At 40.4% G+C, this 16,151-nt stretch overlaps 1 protein-coding gene across 7 annotated transcripts in view; it reads left to right on the top strand.

Moving 5' to 3' along the window:
• Positions 1-837: 837 nt before the first annotated feature.
• The window catches only part of LOC139406525 (methyl-CpG-binding domain protein 3-like), a 20,570-nt gene continuing 5,256 nt past the window's right edge, over positions 838-16,151 (top strand). The window contains exons 1-5 of one of the 7 annotated variants that reach the window (XM_071149198.1): positions 12,274-12,618; positions 12,969-13,046; positions 15,017-15,176; positions 15,426-15,563; positions 15,692-15,782. In XM_071149198.1, coding sequence (XP_071005299.1) covers positions 12,509-12,618; positions 12,969-13,046; positions 15,017-15,176; positions 15,426-15,563; positions 15,692-15,782 — 577 coding nt within the window. In that variant the 5' untranslated portion in view covers positions 12,274-12,508. Of the gene's footprint in view, positions 1,396-11,413; positions 11,500-12,273; positions 12,619-12,968; positions 13,047-15,016; positions 15,177-15,425; positions 15,564-15,691; positions 15,783-16,151 lie in introns of those variants that run through there. The other 6 variants (XM_071149202.1, XM_071149200.1, XM_071149203.1 and 3 more) reach the window with 6 other exon arrangements.

Below are 16,151 nucleotides of genomic sequence, written 5' to 3'. Positions count from 1 at the left end.
AAATGTACAACCTGTATTCTGAAGTTGTTGGATAGGGGGAAAGATGGAGGGTCTTTTCTGTGTGTCGACCTGAAAATTGACACCGGCCCTGTTTGAATACTTAGAAGTGCGTCCATCCCGCCTCGCTTAATGACATGACTGGATAGTGTGAGTTGTATTGTCAACCTGTTTCAAATCTGACATGAATATAACTTTATTTGATTTAATTTCTGATATGAAAGAACCTGGCTTTCACCTACCAAATTATTTCAGACCATAGATCAATTCAAGGAGGAGGGCACTACTTTTTTAAAATTCAAGTATTCAAATGGGGCCACTCACTGACTGCTACAAAGCCTGGCATCTTACGCTTGCAGCGAGGACACAATCAAGACTGAGCAGTGTTTTCAGAGTGCCTCCAGTCCCGGTCTTTATTATAATTTTTTTATATATATATAAAGTAGTTATTGAGAACTGTCCTGTATATAACAGTAATGTAGCAATAAATGTGCCATTTTTAATAACAGAATTATACCTTTTTCAATGTCTGGCTTTTGAATCTTGTAAACATGAAAGGAAATAAAGGAAAACATTGTAATAAAGGGTTTATCATAGCTTGGCAAATGAATGTCTCCTCTCAATGATCTCCCATTGGTGAGAAAGTATAGACCACAAGCCCTAACTAAAGTTTTCCAAATGGTTGAACTTGGTCTTCAATGTGATGTCCCTTAAGCCCAGACAAAGATAATGTTATTTACTAACCAGCCTCTTCCTCTCCGGCTCAGATTTAAAAAAAAAAAAAAAAAATCACATTAGAGATTTAGCCAAATTAGGCAGTCATAAAACTAGAATCTAATGGCATTGATTGATAGGGAAATATTGACCATCTAGTACCCCACTGTAAAATGAGCACTAAAACAACAATCATACAAACCATTCGCTATCTATAAATCAAGGCCTACTCACAATTCCAGTATGACGATCTGTACACAAGATTATGTATCTAATATATATGAAAAGATAAAATAATTTTATAGCTATATGTTGATTTAAAGGAAATTGTGGCTTAAATAGTAGCCAATGCCGTAGTATTGGTATAGTCTTTGTAGCGTATGTATTTGACAACAATGGGTCAACTCAGGTTAGCTATCAAATCTCATTGTTATTCAAATGATAAATTAAACTGTACAAACAATTGTCACTACCTAATATTTTAAGAAACATTATTTTACGATGTTTATACTATTTGGAAATACTGTATTCCTTATGATGTATTTTGAAAGCTTTTTAAAACATGAATTTAAACAGACATTCCTGAGGTCCTACAAAGCAGCAGCCATCTGCGACGGAGGTGAGAATGGTGCAAGTGATAAACGAGTTAATGGGGGCAAAATACATTGCCATCGCCAGGACGTGGTAAGTTGAAGTCTGTATCATAACTTTGTGAAGATTTATTTGACTTTAATAAATAGATTCTGACAACCGTCCAATGTGTCTCCATGAGCCATCACTCAGTTGGCTAGGTGTACTGATCTAGCTAGCTAACTTTACTGGTCTTTGCAAATCTGTTATCCAAAAGAGTTAATCTCGCTAACAATCTCAGGCCTCTGATTTAGATATGGCCTCAGTATTTACAAATTCCACCTTTTTGGAGTTTGTTTACTTTTACGAGTAGGGTCACTGTTAGCTAGCTACTGTAACTACCTAGCTAACGTTAGTTCCATAACAGAACAATGAGGCAGATGTTTCACCGGATGTACACATCTGAAGCATCCGGTTGGCGTTTATTTTCCGCTCGCCGCCAAATATAGTGATGCGAGGAAGCCCAGGGGCCGGCAGTGAGAGAAGATCGACCTAGATGGATTTTGGACGATATGGACGATATTCTGCAAATGTTCTGCAAACATGTAATCTCAATCTGTTACGAACACACTCTTTGCCAAAGTAAAAAATAATAAAAAAGCTTTGTTTTGGAGTGCAATTAAACATTGTTGTTATTGCACGCGCATTTCACAGAGTAGGCGTTCCCTAACGGAAATATGCAAATACATGCTAGAACGTGCCAATAGGATCTCGCCCACTCTGCCCACTGATTTTTATTTTTATTTAACTAGGCAAGAACAAATTCTTATTTTCAATGACGGCCTAGGAACAGTTAACTGCCTGTTCAGGGGTAGAACGACAGATTTGTACCTTGTCAGCTCAGGGATTTGAACTTGCAACTTTTCGGTTACTAGTCCAACACTCTAACCACTAGGCTACCCTTGCTCCAATTGGAAACAACAGGTTCCATCTTGTTAACATATTTTGGTCTCTCTTGGAAAAATTACCAACCAAGTGATTTATGGCCCTCATTAGCAACCTATTTTGAGTAACTTCCTTCTTCATATCTAATAAATAATTTCTCCCCCATCCAAGTCTTCGGTTCTAGTCAGGAATGCCAGTAGTTTACAACATGAGCCTTATATTCTTATCTGTCTAAATAACTTTGGCTTTGATTCTGAGACTGACCACTGTTTTTGATTTGGCAGGCATTTCAATACAACTTACACCACTTAGTGATCTCTAGGTTTAGGGGTCAAGGGGTTAAATACTGTGAGGAAAAGATGATGTTGGGACTTGACAGCAGTAGTGAAAACTCCTGTAGTAGGATACTTGACTTCAAATATCTCCTCATGTTATCATTTGTCCAGGGTTCCCACGATGGTTGTTTGGGGATCAGTGGGCGGAGTTGCCCTTGTCCACTTCATGGATTGGAGGCTGATCTTGGATTGTGTCCCCTACATCAACGGAAAGTTCAAGGACAACTAGAGTCACCTCTGGCTCAGAATTGTAAGTGAACATAAAGCAACTGAACAACCCTTTCCGGGCCTGTAGTTGTAGGCTATTGAGTGGCCAACAGATGGCACTGTCGTTAAATCACTTTTCAGTTGTCCCCTAAGAATATAGGCTAGCAAATGAATTAATAAATGACTGGACCGCTAATGACTGGACTGTGTGTCTGTTTGCAGGACTACAACTTGGGGAAGGGAATGGTGGAATGCTTGCTCTTTCTGCATTGTGAAAGTGTAATGCCCTAACACACCTATCATTCAGGGCTTGTAGAAGTTTTCCCAAAGGGATGTCTAGTTAGATTGAATGCTGTTTTGTTCCAATGTTATTTAATGTGAATAAATATTTAATTTACTTACTGTCTGTCAAATGATTCTACACATTGCCAATCATTCCAAATATGTTAATGCAATGTTACCAGTGTGTGAAATTGTTATTTTGAGAAAAGGCTCTCAAAAAGTTGGTTCTTAATGCATAAAGTATTTGAAATCAAATGTTATTGGTCACATACACATGGTTAGCAGATTTTAATGTGAGTGTAGCGAAATGCTTGTGCTTCTAGTTCCGATCTAACAAGTAATCTAACAATTCCCCAATGACCAAGACATTTGATGTGGGGGAAAAAAGCTTTAAATACAGTATGTTTTTCTTTTGTCTAATATTAGTTAACATAAATACAGCACCAAATAAGTTAATAGTGTTTTTTTGAATAGTATTTCATGCAAATAAATTGGTTTAAGTCATTAGTTAGGTTACCATCCAATTGGTGACAGATTTCCATGTGAATATGCTAAAATCGTAATAAATACTATGCGCACATTTTCCCACCAGAGATGTTGTGCGTGATGAGGAACTGCACATAAACAAGTACTTTGTGGTTAAATTCCAATTGACCGGATAAAAAAAACTAGTTTAATGGGTTTCTATTGCATTTTCAACTCAACTGATGGTTTTCTCACCAAAACATGTGGGTTATATAGTGAGTGTTTAAAAAAATAAATATTTAACCAGGTAAGCTAGTTGAGAACAAGTTCTCATTTACAACTGAGACCTGGCCAAGATAAAGCAAAGCAGTGCGACACAAACAACAACACAGAGTTACTCATGGAATAAACAAGCGTAAAGTCAATAACACAATACGGTGTGTGCATATATATACGTGTGTGCAAATGGCATGAGGAGGTAAGGCAATAAATAGGCCATAGTAGCGAAGTAATTACAGTTTAGCAAATTAACACTGGAGTGATATATGAGCAGATGATGATGTGCAAGTAGAAATACTGGTGTGCAAAAGAGCAGAAAAGTAAATAAAAACAATATGGGGATGAGGTGGGTATTGGTATTGGGTGGGCTATTTACAGATGGGCTATCTACAGCTGCAGCAATCGGGTAGCTGCTCAGATAGCTGATGTTTAAAGTTAGTGAGGGAAATATAAGTCTCCAGCTTCAGCGATTTTTGCAATTCGCTCCAGTGTGCCCACTCTAGTATTAGCACCTGTGCTCTGGCCAACAGCTGGCAGATACAGTGCAGGTTTAGCCTACATGATGAGATTATAGACAAAAGAGTGAGATTTGGTATTTGTCAAACGACAGTCAAGCACTGTTCATGTCACCAGAATAGGACCTTCAACATTTATTGGAAAGGAGCATCAAGCTCATACTGTGCGTTTTCACCACCCTGTAAAGTTATTATATCTGTAGCCTAATAAACTGCATGGTTTCCTGAATCGTAGTGGGAGGACCATACACCATGTCATCGTGTGACTCTTAAGTTTACTTTATTATGGTTATATCAATATTTGTGCATAAAGGCATTTCTACCGCAATGTTTTGCATAATTATACTGAAGAAAAATATAAACGCAACATATAAAGTGTTGGTCCCATGTTTCATGAGCTGAAATAAAAGATCCCAGAAATGTTCCAATTGCACAAAATGTTTATTTCTCTAAAATGTTCTGGGATCTTGTGTTTAGTAAGCATTTATCCTTTGCCAAGATAATCCATCCACTTGACAGGTGGCATATCAAGAAGCACCTTGTGCTGGGGACAATAAAAGGCCACTCTAACATGTGCAGCTTTGTCACAAAACACAATGCCACAGATTTCTCAAGTTTTGACAGAGAGTGCAATTGGCATGCTGACTGCAGGAATGTCCACCAGAGCTGTTGCCAGAGCATTTAATGTTAATTTCTCTATCATAAGACTCCTCTGACATAGTTTTAGAGAATTTGGCAGTACGTCCAACCGGCCTTACAACCGTAGACCACATGTAACCATGCCAGCCCTGGACCTCCACATCCGGCTTCTTCACCTGCGGAACCGTCAGAAACCAGCCACCCGGACGGCTGATGAAAATGTTTGCTGAAGAATTTCTGTACAAACTGTCAGAAACCGTCTGTAACGGCTGTTGGAAGGGGAGGACCAAGGTGCAGCGTGGTATGTGTCCATATTTATTTAATGAACACAGCAATCACACCACGAACGCCCAAAACAGTTCTGACTGGTGCAGACACAACAGAAAACAACTACCCACACCCATAGTGGGAAAACAGGCTGCCTAAGTATGGTTCTCAATCAGAGATAACGATAACCAGCTGCCTCTGATTGGGAACCATACCAGGCCTAAACATAGAAACACAACACCTAGACATACAACCTAGAATACCCACCCACATCACACCCTGACCAAACGAACACCTAGATATACAACCTACAATACCCACCCACATCACACCCTGTCCTCACCAGGGTCTTGATCTGACTGCAGTTTGGCGTTGTAACCTTTGATGGCCACTGGCAAGCTGGAGAAGTTTGCTCTTCGTGGATTAATCCCGGTTTCAACTGTACTGGGTACATGGCAGACATTGTGTATGCTGCTGTGTGGGCGAGTGGTTTGCTGATGTCAATGTTATGAACAGAGTGCCCCCATTGTGGCAGTGGGGTTATGGTATGGGCAGGCATAAGCTACCGACAACAAACACAATTGAATTTTATCGATGACAATTTGAATGCACAGAGATACTGTGATGAGATCTTGAGGTACATTGTCGTGCCATTCATCCGCCCCACGTCTCAAGGATCTGTACACAATTCCTGGAAGCTGAAAATGTCACAGTTCTTCCATGGCCTGCATACTCACCAGACATGTCACCCATTGAGCATGTTGGGGATGCAATGGTTCAACGTGTACGACAGCATGTACCAGTTCGCGCCAACATCCAACAACTTCGCACAGCCATTGAAGAGGAGTGGGACACCATTCCACAGGCCAAAATCAATAGCCTGATCAACTTTATGCGAAGTAGTTGTGTTGTGCTGCATGAGGCAAATGCTGGTCACACCATATGCTGACTGGTTTTCTGATACACACCCCTACCTTTTTTTTAGGGTATCTGTAATCAACAGATGCATTTCTGTATACCCAGTCATGTAAAATCCATAGATTAGGGCCTAATGCATTTATTTCAATTGACTGATTTCCTTATATGAACTGTCACTCAGTAAAATCTTAGAAATTGTAGCATTTTGTGTTTATATTTTAGTTCAGTGTAATTTTACAGATGCAAAAAGATCCCACCATGTCGAACGAACAAATGATGTCACCATTTATAAAATTGTACCAAAACATTTCCACCACAGCTTTTAATTCAGTATGACTTTACTCGCATAAACTGTGAATGGAAACGTGGTTAGTGAGAGCAAAATGATTCTTTGTAAAATAGTCTTAAAATGTAATTAACACAATAGTTTACCCAACGGAAATACAAAGTGATATTAGCAACAACTGAAGGATCCGCCCTTTTTTTTCTATTTTCACCTAAAATGACACACCCAAATCTAACTGCCTGTAGCTCAGGCCCTGAAGCAAGGATATGCACATTCTTGGTACCATTTGAAAGGAAACACTTTGAAGTTTGTGGACACGTGAAAGGAATGTAGGAGAATATAACACTATAGATCCGGTAAAAGATAATACAAAGAAAAAAACAACCGTTCTTTTGTATTTTTTTTGTACCATCATCTTTTAAATGCAAGAGAAAGGCCATACTGTATTATTCCAGCCCAGGTGCAATTGAGATTTTGGCTACCAGATGGCAGCAGTGTATGTGCAACGTTTTAGACTGATCCAATGAACCATTGCATTTCTGTTCAAAATGTTGTATCAAGACTGCCCAAATGTGCCTAATTTGTTTATTAATAACTTTTCATGTTCAAAGTTGTGCACTCTCCTCAAACAATAGCATGGCATTCTTTCACTGTAATAGCTAACTGTAAATTGGACAGTGCAGTTATATTAACAAGAATTTATGCTTTCTGCCAATATCAGATGTCCTGGGAAATGTTCTTGTTACTTACAACCTCATGCTAATCGCATTAGCCTACGTTAGCTCAACTGTCCCGTGGATGGGATACCGATCCCGAAGAAGTTATTAATATGTAGGCTGATTTGAAATTTCAGAAAGGTACATTCATTGTCTTTTTTCTACTTGGCTACATTGACACAGTGTAGGGGGGGGGGGGATACTTTGCTTCAAGCCCCCGTTGATATCCATTATTTGTCTCTGGGTTCGTCAGGAAGTGCATAGAGGATGTTGTGCCTACAGTGACGATTAGAACATACCCAAACCAAAAACCGTGGATAGATGGCAGCATTCGGTCAAAACTGAAAGCGCAAACAACTGCATTTAACCAGGTAAAGTGACTGGAAACCTGAACAAGTATAAACAGACCTTCGCAAGACAAAGAGGCAAAAATAAAGTACAGGGACGAAGTCGAGTCGCAATTCAATGGCTCAGACACGAGACGCATGTGGCAGGGACTTCAGACAATCCCAGATCATAAAGGGAAGCCAGCCACATCGCGGAAACTGAAGCACCACTCCCAGACATGGTCAACACCTTTTTCACATGCTTCAAGGAAAACAACACAGAGCCTCCAATGTGTGTCCCCGCTGCTCACGAGGACTGTGGGCTACTAATCTCTGTAGCCGATTTGAGTAAGACCTTCAAATGTGTTAACCTGCACCGGATGGAATCCGAAGTCTGTCCTCAGCACATGCACAGACCAGCTGGCTTGAGTGTTTACTGACATTATAAACCTCTCACTATCCCAGTCAGTCCTCACTTGCTTCAAGATGGCCACCATTGTCCCTGTACCCAAGCAAGCCAAGGTAACTGAACTAAATGACTATCCCCCTGTAGCACTCACTTCTGTCATCATGAAGTGCTTTGAAAGGTTTGGACCATATCACCTCCCCATACCTGACCCAAATCAAATGTATTTGTCACATGTGGCGAATACAACAGGTGTAGACTTTACCATGAAATTCTTACTTACAAGCCTTTCTAACAATGCTGAGTTAAAAAAGTAACACAAATGAGCAAAAAAAATAATAATAGTAACACAATAAATAGGCCTTTATAGAAACAAGCCATTTTGCTACACGGGCCTGCCATCATTCACTTTGAACTGGATTATGTGTTTATAGGCAGTTACAACAGCGCGACTTTAGATCATTGGAACGAATTCGCCAAAAGCCACAAAATAAACCTGAATGGATTTCTGCAAATATGTAAATACAACAGGAGTCCTCTTACATTTGGGAACTTTACAGTCCTATTGATCAAACAACCATGAAAAGGTAGGCTCCCTCTGTTATGCACATCAACAACAACAAGATCAACAACTAATGCTAGCTAGAGGAAGATGAGCTAAAATCTAACGAAGGAACATTAGATAAACCCTCTCAAACTGAAGGCCTATAGGTTCGCCACTGTGCAAACATGTCTATAATGTATATAAAGGCTGTTAAGATATTAATGTTTCAAGAAAGGAGTGTATATATTTGGCCTGGTGAAGTGGTTTCATGCATTGACTGAATGGAAGCTAATCATTTTGTTTTTTACTCTGCTGGTCTCCTCACTGTCTGAGACCGAGTCAAGACCGAGTACAAATGTAAAGGACACTGAGACAAGACACCAAGACAAGACCGAGACACTCAATATATGGCCTCGAGACTTGAGTGTCAGTGTAGTATGTGTGTGTGGGCAAATTCCGGTGGTGAGTGTGCATAGTCAGTGCAAAAAAACAGGGTTAGTGCAAAAAGTCTGGGTAGCCATTTGATTAACTGTTCAGCAGTCTAATGGTTTAGGGGTAAAAGCTGTTCAGGAGCCTTTTGATTCCAGACTTGGTGCTCCGCTTGATGTGCAGTAGCAGAGAGAAGTCTATGGTATGGGTGTCTGGAGTCTTTGACAATTTGTAGGGCCTTCCTCTGACACCATCTGGTTAAAAATATGGGTTGTTTATGAATTCAAAAGACAAATAAAAAGGAATTTAAAAAACTTAGTGGATTTTAGGCCAGTAGCAACCACCGAAGGGTGTTCATTTAGAACACTAGGAAGCAGTAGTTCCAGTTCAAGGTTTTAATGAATATCCACACACACGCATACAACACCAATCTCTCTGATACTAATTGTGGTTCTGTAAAGAAAAGGGGAAAACTTAGCACAGTATGGTAAAATACAGTATGCCTATTTGCATGTCATAAAACTAAACAGGCTAAGTGAACCCAAACACATGCTAGATGCACAAATAAACAACATATAATAAACATAATAAACATAATAAGCATGAGCATGAGTGATCTACAACCAAAAATAGCCTAGCGCCAAAGAGAAATGCTAACAAACACTATATCGCTAATAAGCATGCTAAATAGTAATGCCTTCCGGATGACAATACTAATGCAAACTGGAGCACGCGAGCTAGCTAGCAAGTTTAACATCAATGGTACATATTTTCAAGACACTATTTAGCTCCAGGACTTTGGGACTTACATTTATCTGCACACACAATAAAACATCAGAAAATAAAATTATTTATTTCTAAGGAGGTAGAGTAAGCAGGATGGAAAACCCGGTTAGTCATCAGAATGGAAACTACAGACTGACTGAGGCCTTGCCTGGTCGGGTCCTACGCTAAGTCCCGTAAAAATAAAAATAAAGTACAATAATGATGATTGGGGTGACCTTATTTCAATAAGAAAACCAAAAGAAAGTTGGGGTCTTGGAAAAGAGATGAGCTGTTTTTACTTCTGGTATAGAGATCCTGGATGGCAGGGAGCTCAGCCCCTGTGATGTACTGCCAAGCAGTTGCCATACAAAGCAGTGATGGCAGTCAAGATGGTTCAGTTGTAGAACTGTTTGAGAATCTGAGGATGTTATCGTGCCCTAGACCCACAAAAAATGTGCATACTGCCACAACAGATCCACGGACGACGCAATCGCCATTGCACTGCACATCGCCCTATCCCACCTGGACAAGAAGAATACCTATGTGAGAATGCTGTTAATCAACTACACCTCAGCTTTAACACCACAGGGACCTCCAAGCTCATCACTAAACTCATGGACCTTGGGTCTAAACTTCTCCCTGTGCAACTGGATCCTAGATTTCCTGTTGAGGCGACCCCAGGTGGTGAGGGTAGGCAACAACACCGCCGCCTTGCAGATCCTCAACACGCGGGACCCTTAGGGGTATGTGCTCAGCCTCCTCCTGTACTCCCTGTTCAACCTTGACTGAGTGGCCACGCACGACTGCTACTTAATGATCAAGTTCGCTGACGATTCAAAACAGTGCTAGGCCTAATTACCAACAAAGACAGCCTAATTACCAACAAAGACAGGAGGTTAGAGCCCTGGCGGAGTGATGCCAGGAAAATAACCTTGGGCTCAACGTCAATAAATCGAAGGATCTTATCGTTGACTCCAGGAGACAAAAGAGGGCGCATGCCCCCATCCACATCGACAGGGCCGCAGTGGATGGGATCAAAAGGTTCAAGTTCCTTCGACGTTAACATCATTGTGGTGTGAACAGCGCCTCTACAAGCTCAGACGGCTGAAGAAATTTGGCATGGCCCCTAAGACCCTCACAAACTTCTACAGACGCACCATTGAGAGCATTCTGTCGGGTTGCATCACCACCTTGTATGGCAACTGCTCCGCCTTCAACTGCATGGCTCTCCAGAGGGTGGTGTGGACAGCTCAATGCATCACTGGGCCACGCTGCCTGATGCACACTATATCACACAAAATGCACACACAAGCTATCTCACACGCACACACCTTATGCTCAGGAACACATTTAGTTACACACTCACACACTTTTACAGCCAACACTGCTGTCCCATGTTGTTCCATGTAATAGAAACATTAAACCACTCACTTCCCGTTTCACACAAATGCTGTATCACCTTCATAGCTTATTCTAACTCAAGATATAGTTTACCTTGTAAATTCCCCGGTGTACATATATATAGATTGCATTTTGACTGCTGGAGTGCAATTTGAGTTGTTAATTGGATTCGTACCGCCATTCTTGATGACTTGCCTTTTTTATTTTGTAGTATTGTTTGACATTTGACTGCATTGTTATGAGCTAGTAACAAGCATTTCGCTGCACCGCAATAACACCTGCTAAACAGTGTACGCGACCAGTAAACTTTGATTTAATTAGATTTTGTATTACCAGTCAGGTTTAAACTGGGAACGATTCTGTCTTTGCGCGGATAATGTCTTTCATTTCTATCATCGAAGGGGGAGGGGAATGAAAGAGGAGAAGGTAGAAGGGATTTAACACAGACTGAAAAGAGAGAAACCGAGATAGTATGCGAGATGGACAAAAACGAGTAAGTAACCAAAAAAGAAGACGAATACCAAGCTATATTTCTGCTTTTCCTGTCTGTGACATAAAATATGTTATGTTAGCAAAGAATTGTTGCACAATATATTTTTTTTCATCGAGGGGTTTATGTTCTCGTGTGGGAGGCGTTTCGGTGGTCTCGAGTGTCTGCAAACCATAACTGTAGGCAGTGTTATGGGATTCCAAATGTAGTTACACACTGTTCTTTCTTATTGGTGTTGCAGTGTTGAACTTTTCTGAAAAGCAATGCATTTATTCAAAATAGGACGAGTAATTCGTTATTATTAGTTAGTACCAGTTATTCTCCTTCAAATGCAGTCATAGGTAGGCCTATATAATTCGTGAGATATCTAATAGATCATTGTTTTATACCTAATATTTGCAGACAACTCCTATAATTAATGTCGGTCTAGCTAGCTAATCAAAACTCCATTAAATGATAGTATTGCTTAGGCCTACTTTGTCCAATGACTGAATAAAAAGTGAGCATTGTCGTGATGAAAACGACTCCCACTCCACTGCATTCTCGAATTTCACCTATAGTCAGTGACATGAATCTTTGCCTGAATTATCTCCATTGTTGACGTTGTGAAATCATATTATGGTCATCTGTAGATATTTTTGGGATATATAATGCACAACGTTTGGAGCTAAATTGTGTGACATGCGGTAGTCTACCGCACGCGACAAATCAATGATTTATGTCATCGGATCAGGATGCAATAATGTGTAGTCTACATGTATTGCGGATGTAGCTCTCATTGGCAGACAGGTAGTGATGTGGCTGAGGTTACGGTGGAGGGATATTATTTCTGTACGACAAAGAGATACGGTAAATCGGGAGAGAGAGAACCATGATAAGTGTGTGAGCCGAGATGTATGTCACATAGTAGGCCTAATGGACTTATTTGTATAAAACACGAATTTTAACCCCAAATATAATAACGTTAGGAGCAATCACTGAACACTTCAACGGAATTAAACTCTGGGAGAACATGGAGAAGAAACGGTGGGATTGCTCGGCTCTCCCCAAGGGCTGGCAAATTGAAGAAGTGACCAGAAAGTCGGGTTTGTCTGCGGGGAAAAGCGATGTCTATTATTATAGGTACTTAGCGGGCAGTATTTCAAGACGGCTAGGGCTGAATGGGTTTACTTGAGGGAGAGGGGGGTGACCAGGAGACAGAAAGTTGGGGAGGGGTGTAGCCGATATTAGGCTACTCTTATAAATTGTTGGATATGGAGCTTGTAAACCAATGTTTAGCCTATGTAGGCCTAACAGCATGTCAATCAGCTAGGGAGCAGGCCTACATGCAACAATTTTAGGCTATTGAATGATCGCATTCCAAATAGCCTAGCCTGAATCTAGGTCCATGCTATAACCTATATATAGCCAAGTCTTACCCTTTTATATGACCGGAGCAGCAACCAAGAAACCATAAGCTATTCTTTTTTTAGCCGAGGTAAGGAAGAAGAAGAAGAGGAGGAGGAGCAGAGGCGAGAAAGGGGGGAGGCGGGTCGGTTGTATAGTTTGTGGTAGGCTACCATATACCGAATTTTCATTCTGTGGTGTGATGCACGCACGAAACTCGCAATTGTTGTCTACATTTTTTACATGAATTATCAGCAAGCACGAACGTTTCCATACTTTGGTAATCATTCAAAGTGTTCCATTTTTAGAAAATCATCGTGCATCAAAATAAACTGCATTAATATGCCTACTTATTTAAAATAGATATGCTGCAAAGTATCTGGTCGTTAAGGCGTCAGCATACTTCAGTTCAGCTGGCGCTAGCTGAACCGGACGAGTGTGCTCGCATACTCACTTAAAAGACAATTGGCTTGAAAAACAAGAAAAGTGTCCATAGTACTGTTTGTCCTTTTTGAGACGCTGTAGCCACTATACGTTTCAAAATATGTATAATTAATCAAAGGTAACTCGATATATCTGTCAATAATTTGGACATTTTGACGATCTTAGTTGTTAAATGTTAGGCTTACATTTAACTAAAATATATTTGCTGCAGTACTTTTCAATGAAAAACTGCGTGAAAACGAGTGGTCTCCTTTTCAATGACAACAAAGACTTCATTGAAGAATCCCTACTGTTGACCAATCACTGACGAAGGGGCGTAGACTTCAGCTCCGTTTTTCGGCTTCCCTCCAGAAAAAAATGTAATGTAACCAAACAGCCGAAGAAACCCTCAGCAAAGTCAAAAACGTAACAAAATGTCGTCATAATATGTGCACGAACTGTTTCGGCAAAGAATCATGCAGACACCTTTAGAGATGTTGATGGCCGGGTGCCAATATAATATCAGCACCGGCTTTTGTGGCATTATCACTTGTGTACAAGAGGGTTACCAATGTAACCGATGTGAAATGGCTAGCTAGTTAGCGGTGGTGCGGACGGAAGCTATACTGTTACACCAACATATTAAAATAATAGACATATTTTCATTAAAACCTTTTTATTTTGATGAATTTATTCATACTATTTCATAATTCCACGAGATCTAGTCCCAAAACAAATCTAGGGTTGCTACCCAAGCCGGCTGGTCATTAGTTCTACTGGTTCAGTTGCCAGAGACTCATTAAGTCTTTCTGTTCTAAATCTATGGACATGACCCAGTCGTTTGTTCAAAAATTCCATTGCAATGATGGCTGGCTACGTTCTTATCCCTTGCTTGCTTGCTAGCTAGCCAATTTAAGTTTGTTACTCACCAAACATGGAGTCACTGAGAAACTCTCTGTTTACTCCCGTTATGGCTGCCATGTACTTTCAAAAAGGTCTGCCCCATAGAAATGAATACTCTTTGCTATAATAACAATTTATATTACTAATTTACCAAGGCCTTTGTCCACTGATTTAAGATGCAGATTAAATTGGGCCTGCCGTTCTGCCCACTTTGTCTAGGACCAGTGAACATTAACTCTGAAACAATGTTTCCAATTGAACTTTAGGAAATTTGGCAAAATGTATTGCACTTGATCACCCTGTTACATTGTATCCCAATAGTTGATCCCTACTACTCCTTATTGAACATATAAGTTATTTCAGTTAAGCCATCTTAAACTCTAAGGTCTATAATTTTAATGGTGAATTGGTTATACATTTGGGAATATGCTGCAATACATGAAAACGTATTCTACTGCTTAAATAGTTTATTACAATTAGCTACACACATTCAATCGGTCATAAAAAAATATGGATTGTTAAATACATGAATGAAATGCTAATGCTAAGACTCATTGTTCACACTCTGATTCCATACCATTATACATGAATAATCAGATGTCTGTGAATAGTTCATCCGTCTGTACTCTCCTTTGCGGTTTTGGCTCTTGCATGATTGTTTTACATTTTCTCATGTCTACAGTTTGTTTGCAGCATAAAATGTGTTTGTTGCTTTCCTGATCTATCTTGCTACTTTTCTCCTTTTGCTATCCCCTGGTCAGTTGTCCATATCCTCACACTGTGGTTTGTTGTCCGTTACCTCTCCTAGTCCAACCGGGAAGAAGTTTCGGAGCAAGCCTCAGCTGGCTCGTTACCTTGGCAACCAGATGGACCTCAGCTCCTTCGACTTTCGCACGGGGAAGATGCTCATGAGTAAACTGAACAAGAACAGACAGAGACTGCGCTATGATAACAACAATCAGACCAAGGTGAGAGGGCTGTCTCCTGAAATTAATATTTCCATACACGTTGGACACACTTTTCTAAATGACTTCACACTTATTTGCTGTCAAACCAGCAGTTAGAAATTAGAATGCTGAAAACCGTGTTTTAAGGCTTTCCCCAGGTGCAAAGGATAACTGACATATATCTAGCATTATCTAGTATTTGAGGAACATCTCTGTGGCTACGTAGTGTTGGTTGTCACTGTCAGCTGTTTATTTGTGCGTGTCTTCCAGGGCAAGCCAGACCTGAACACATCACTTCCCGTCAGACAGACTGCTTCCATCTTTAAGCAGCCTGTCACCAAGGTTACCAACCACCCCAGCAACAAAGTCAAGACTGATCCACAGAAAGCCGTGGACCAGCCAAAACAGGTAAACACAGCCATTAGCCTGTATGGTGAAACTGCAGTTACATTGGGGTATAATGCTTTTCTTCCTGAAGGTTATTTTGACTAAGGAGATACCAAAACTAAATTAATGTGCATTTGTTTTGTCCACAGCTTTTCTGGGAGAAGAAGCTTGGTGGTCTCAATGCGTTTGACATCGCAGAGGAGCTAGTGAAGACAATGGACCTGCCTAAAGGTCTGCAAGGTAAGAGAAAGGGCCATGTACACTGAGAGTACAACACATTAGGAACTGACCATGTGAATCTACATGGAGGCTATAATCCATTATTGATGTCACAGTACCCCACCGCACATTGACCCGGTACCCCAATAGCCTGTTGTATTTGGCGCATGTGACAAATACAATTTGATTTGATTTAAATCCACTGCAAACAGTGTAACTGAAGGGGAGGAGACAGGATAAAGAAGGGCTTTTAATCCTTGAGGCCATTGAGACATGGATTGTGAATGTGTGCCATTCAGAGTGTATTCAGAGTGTGAATGGGCAAGACAAAATATTTAAGTGTGTTTCAATGGGGTATGGTAGTAGGTGCCAAGCTCACCGGTTTAAGTT

The sequence above is a fragment of the Oncorhynchus clarkii genome, chromosome 4, assembly GCF_045791955.1.
Source record: "Oncorhynchus clarkii lewisi isolate Uvic-CL-2024 chromosome 4, UVic_Ocla_1.0, whole genome shotgun sequence".
In the NCBI taxonomy this organism is placed as follows: domain Eukaryota; kingdom Metazoa; phylum Chordata; class Actinopteri; order Salmoniformes; family Salmonidae; genus Oncorhynchus; species Oncorhynchus clarkii.
This window is presented reverse-complemented; position numbering and strand designations above follow the sequence as displayed.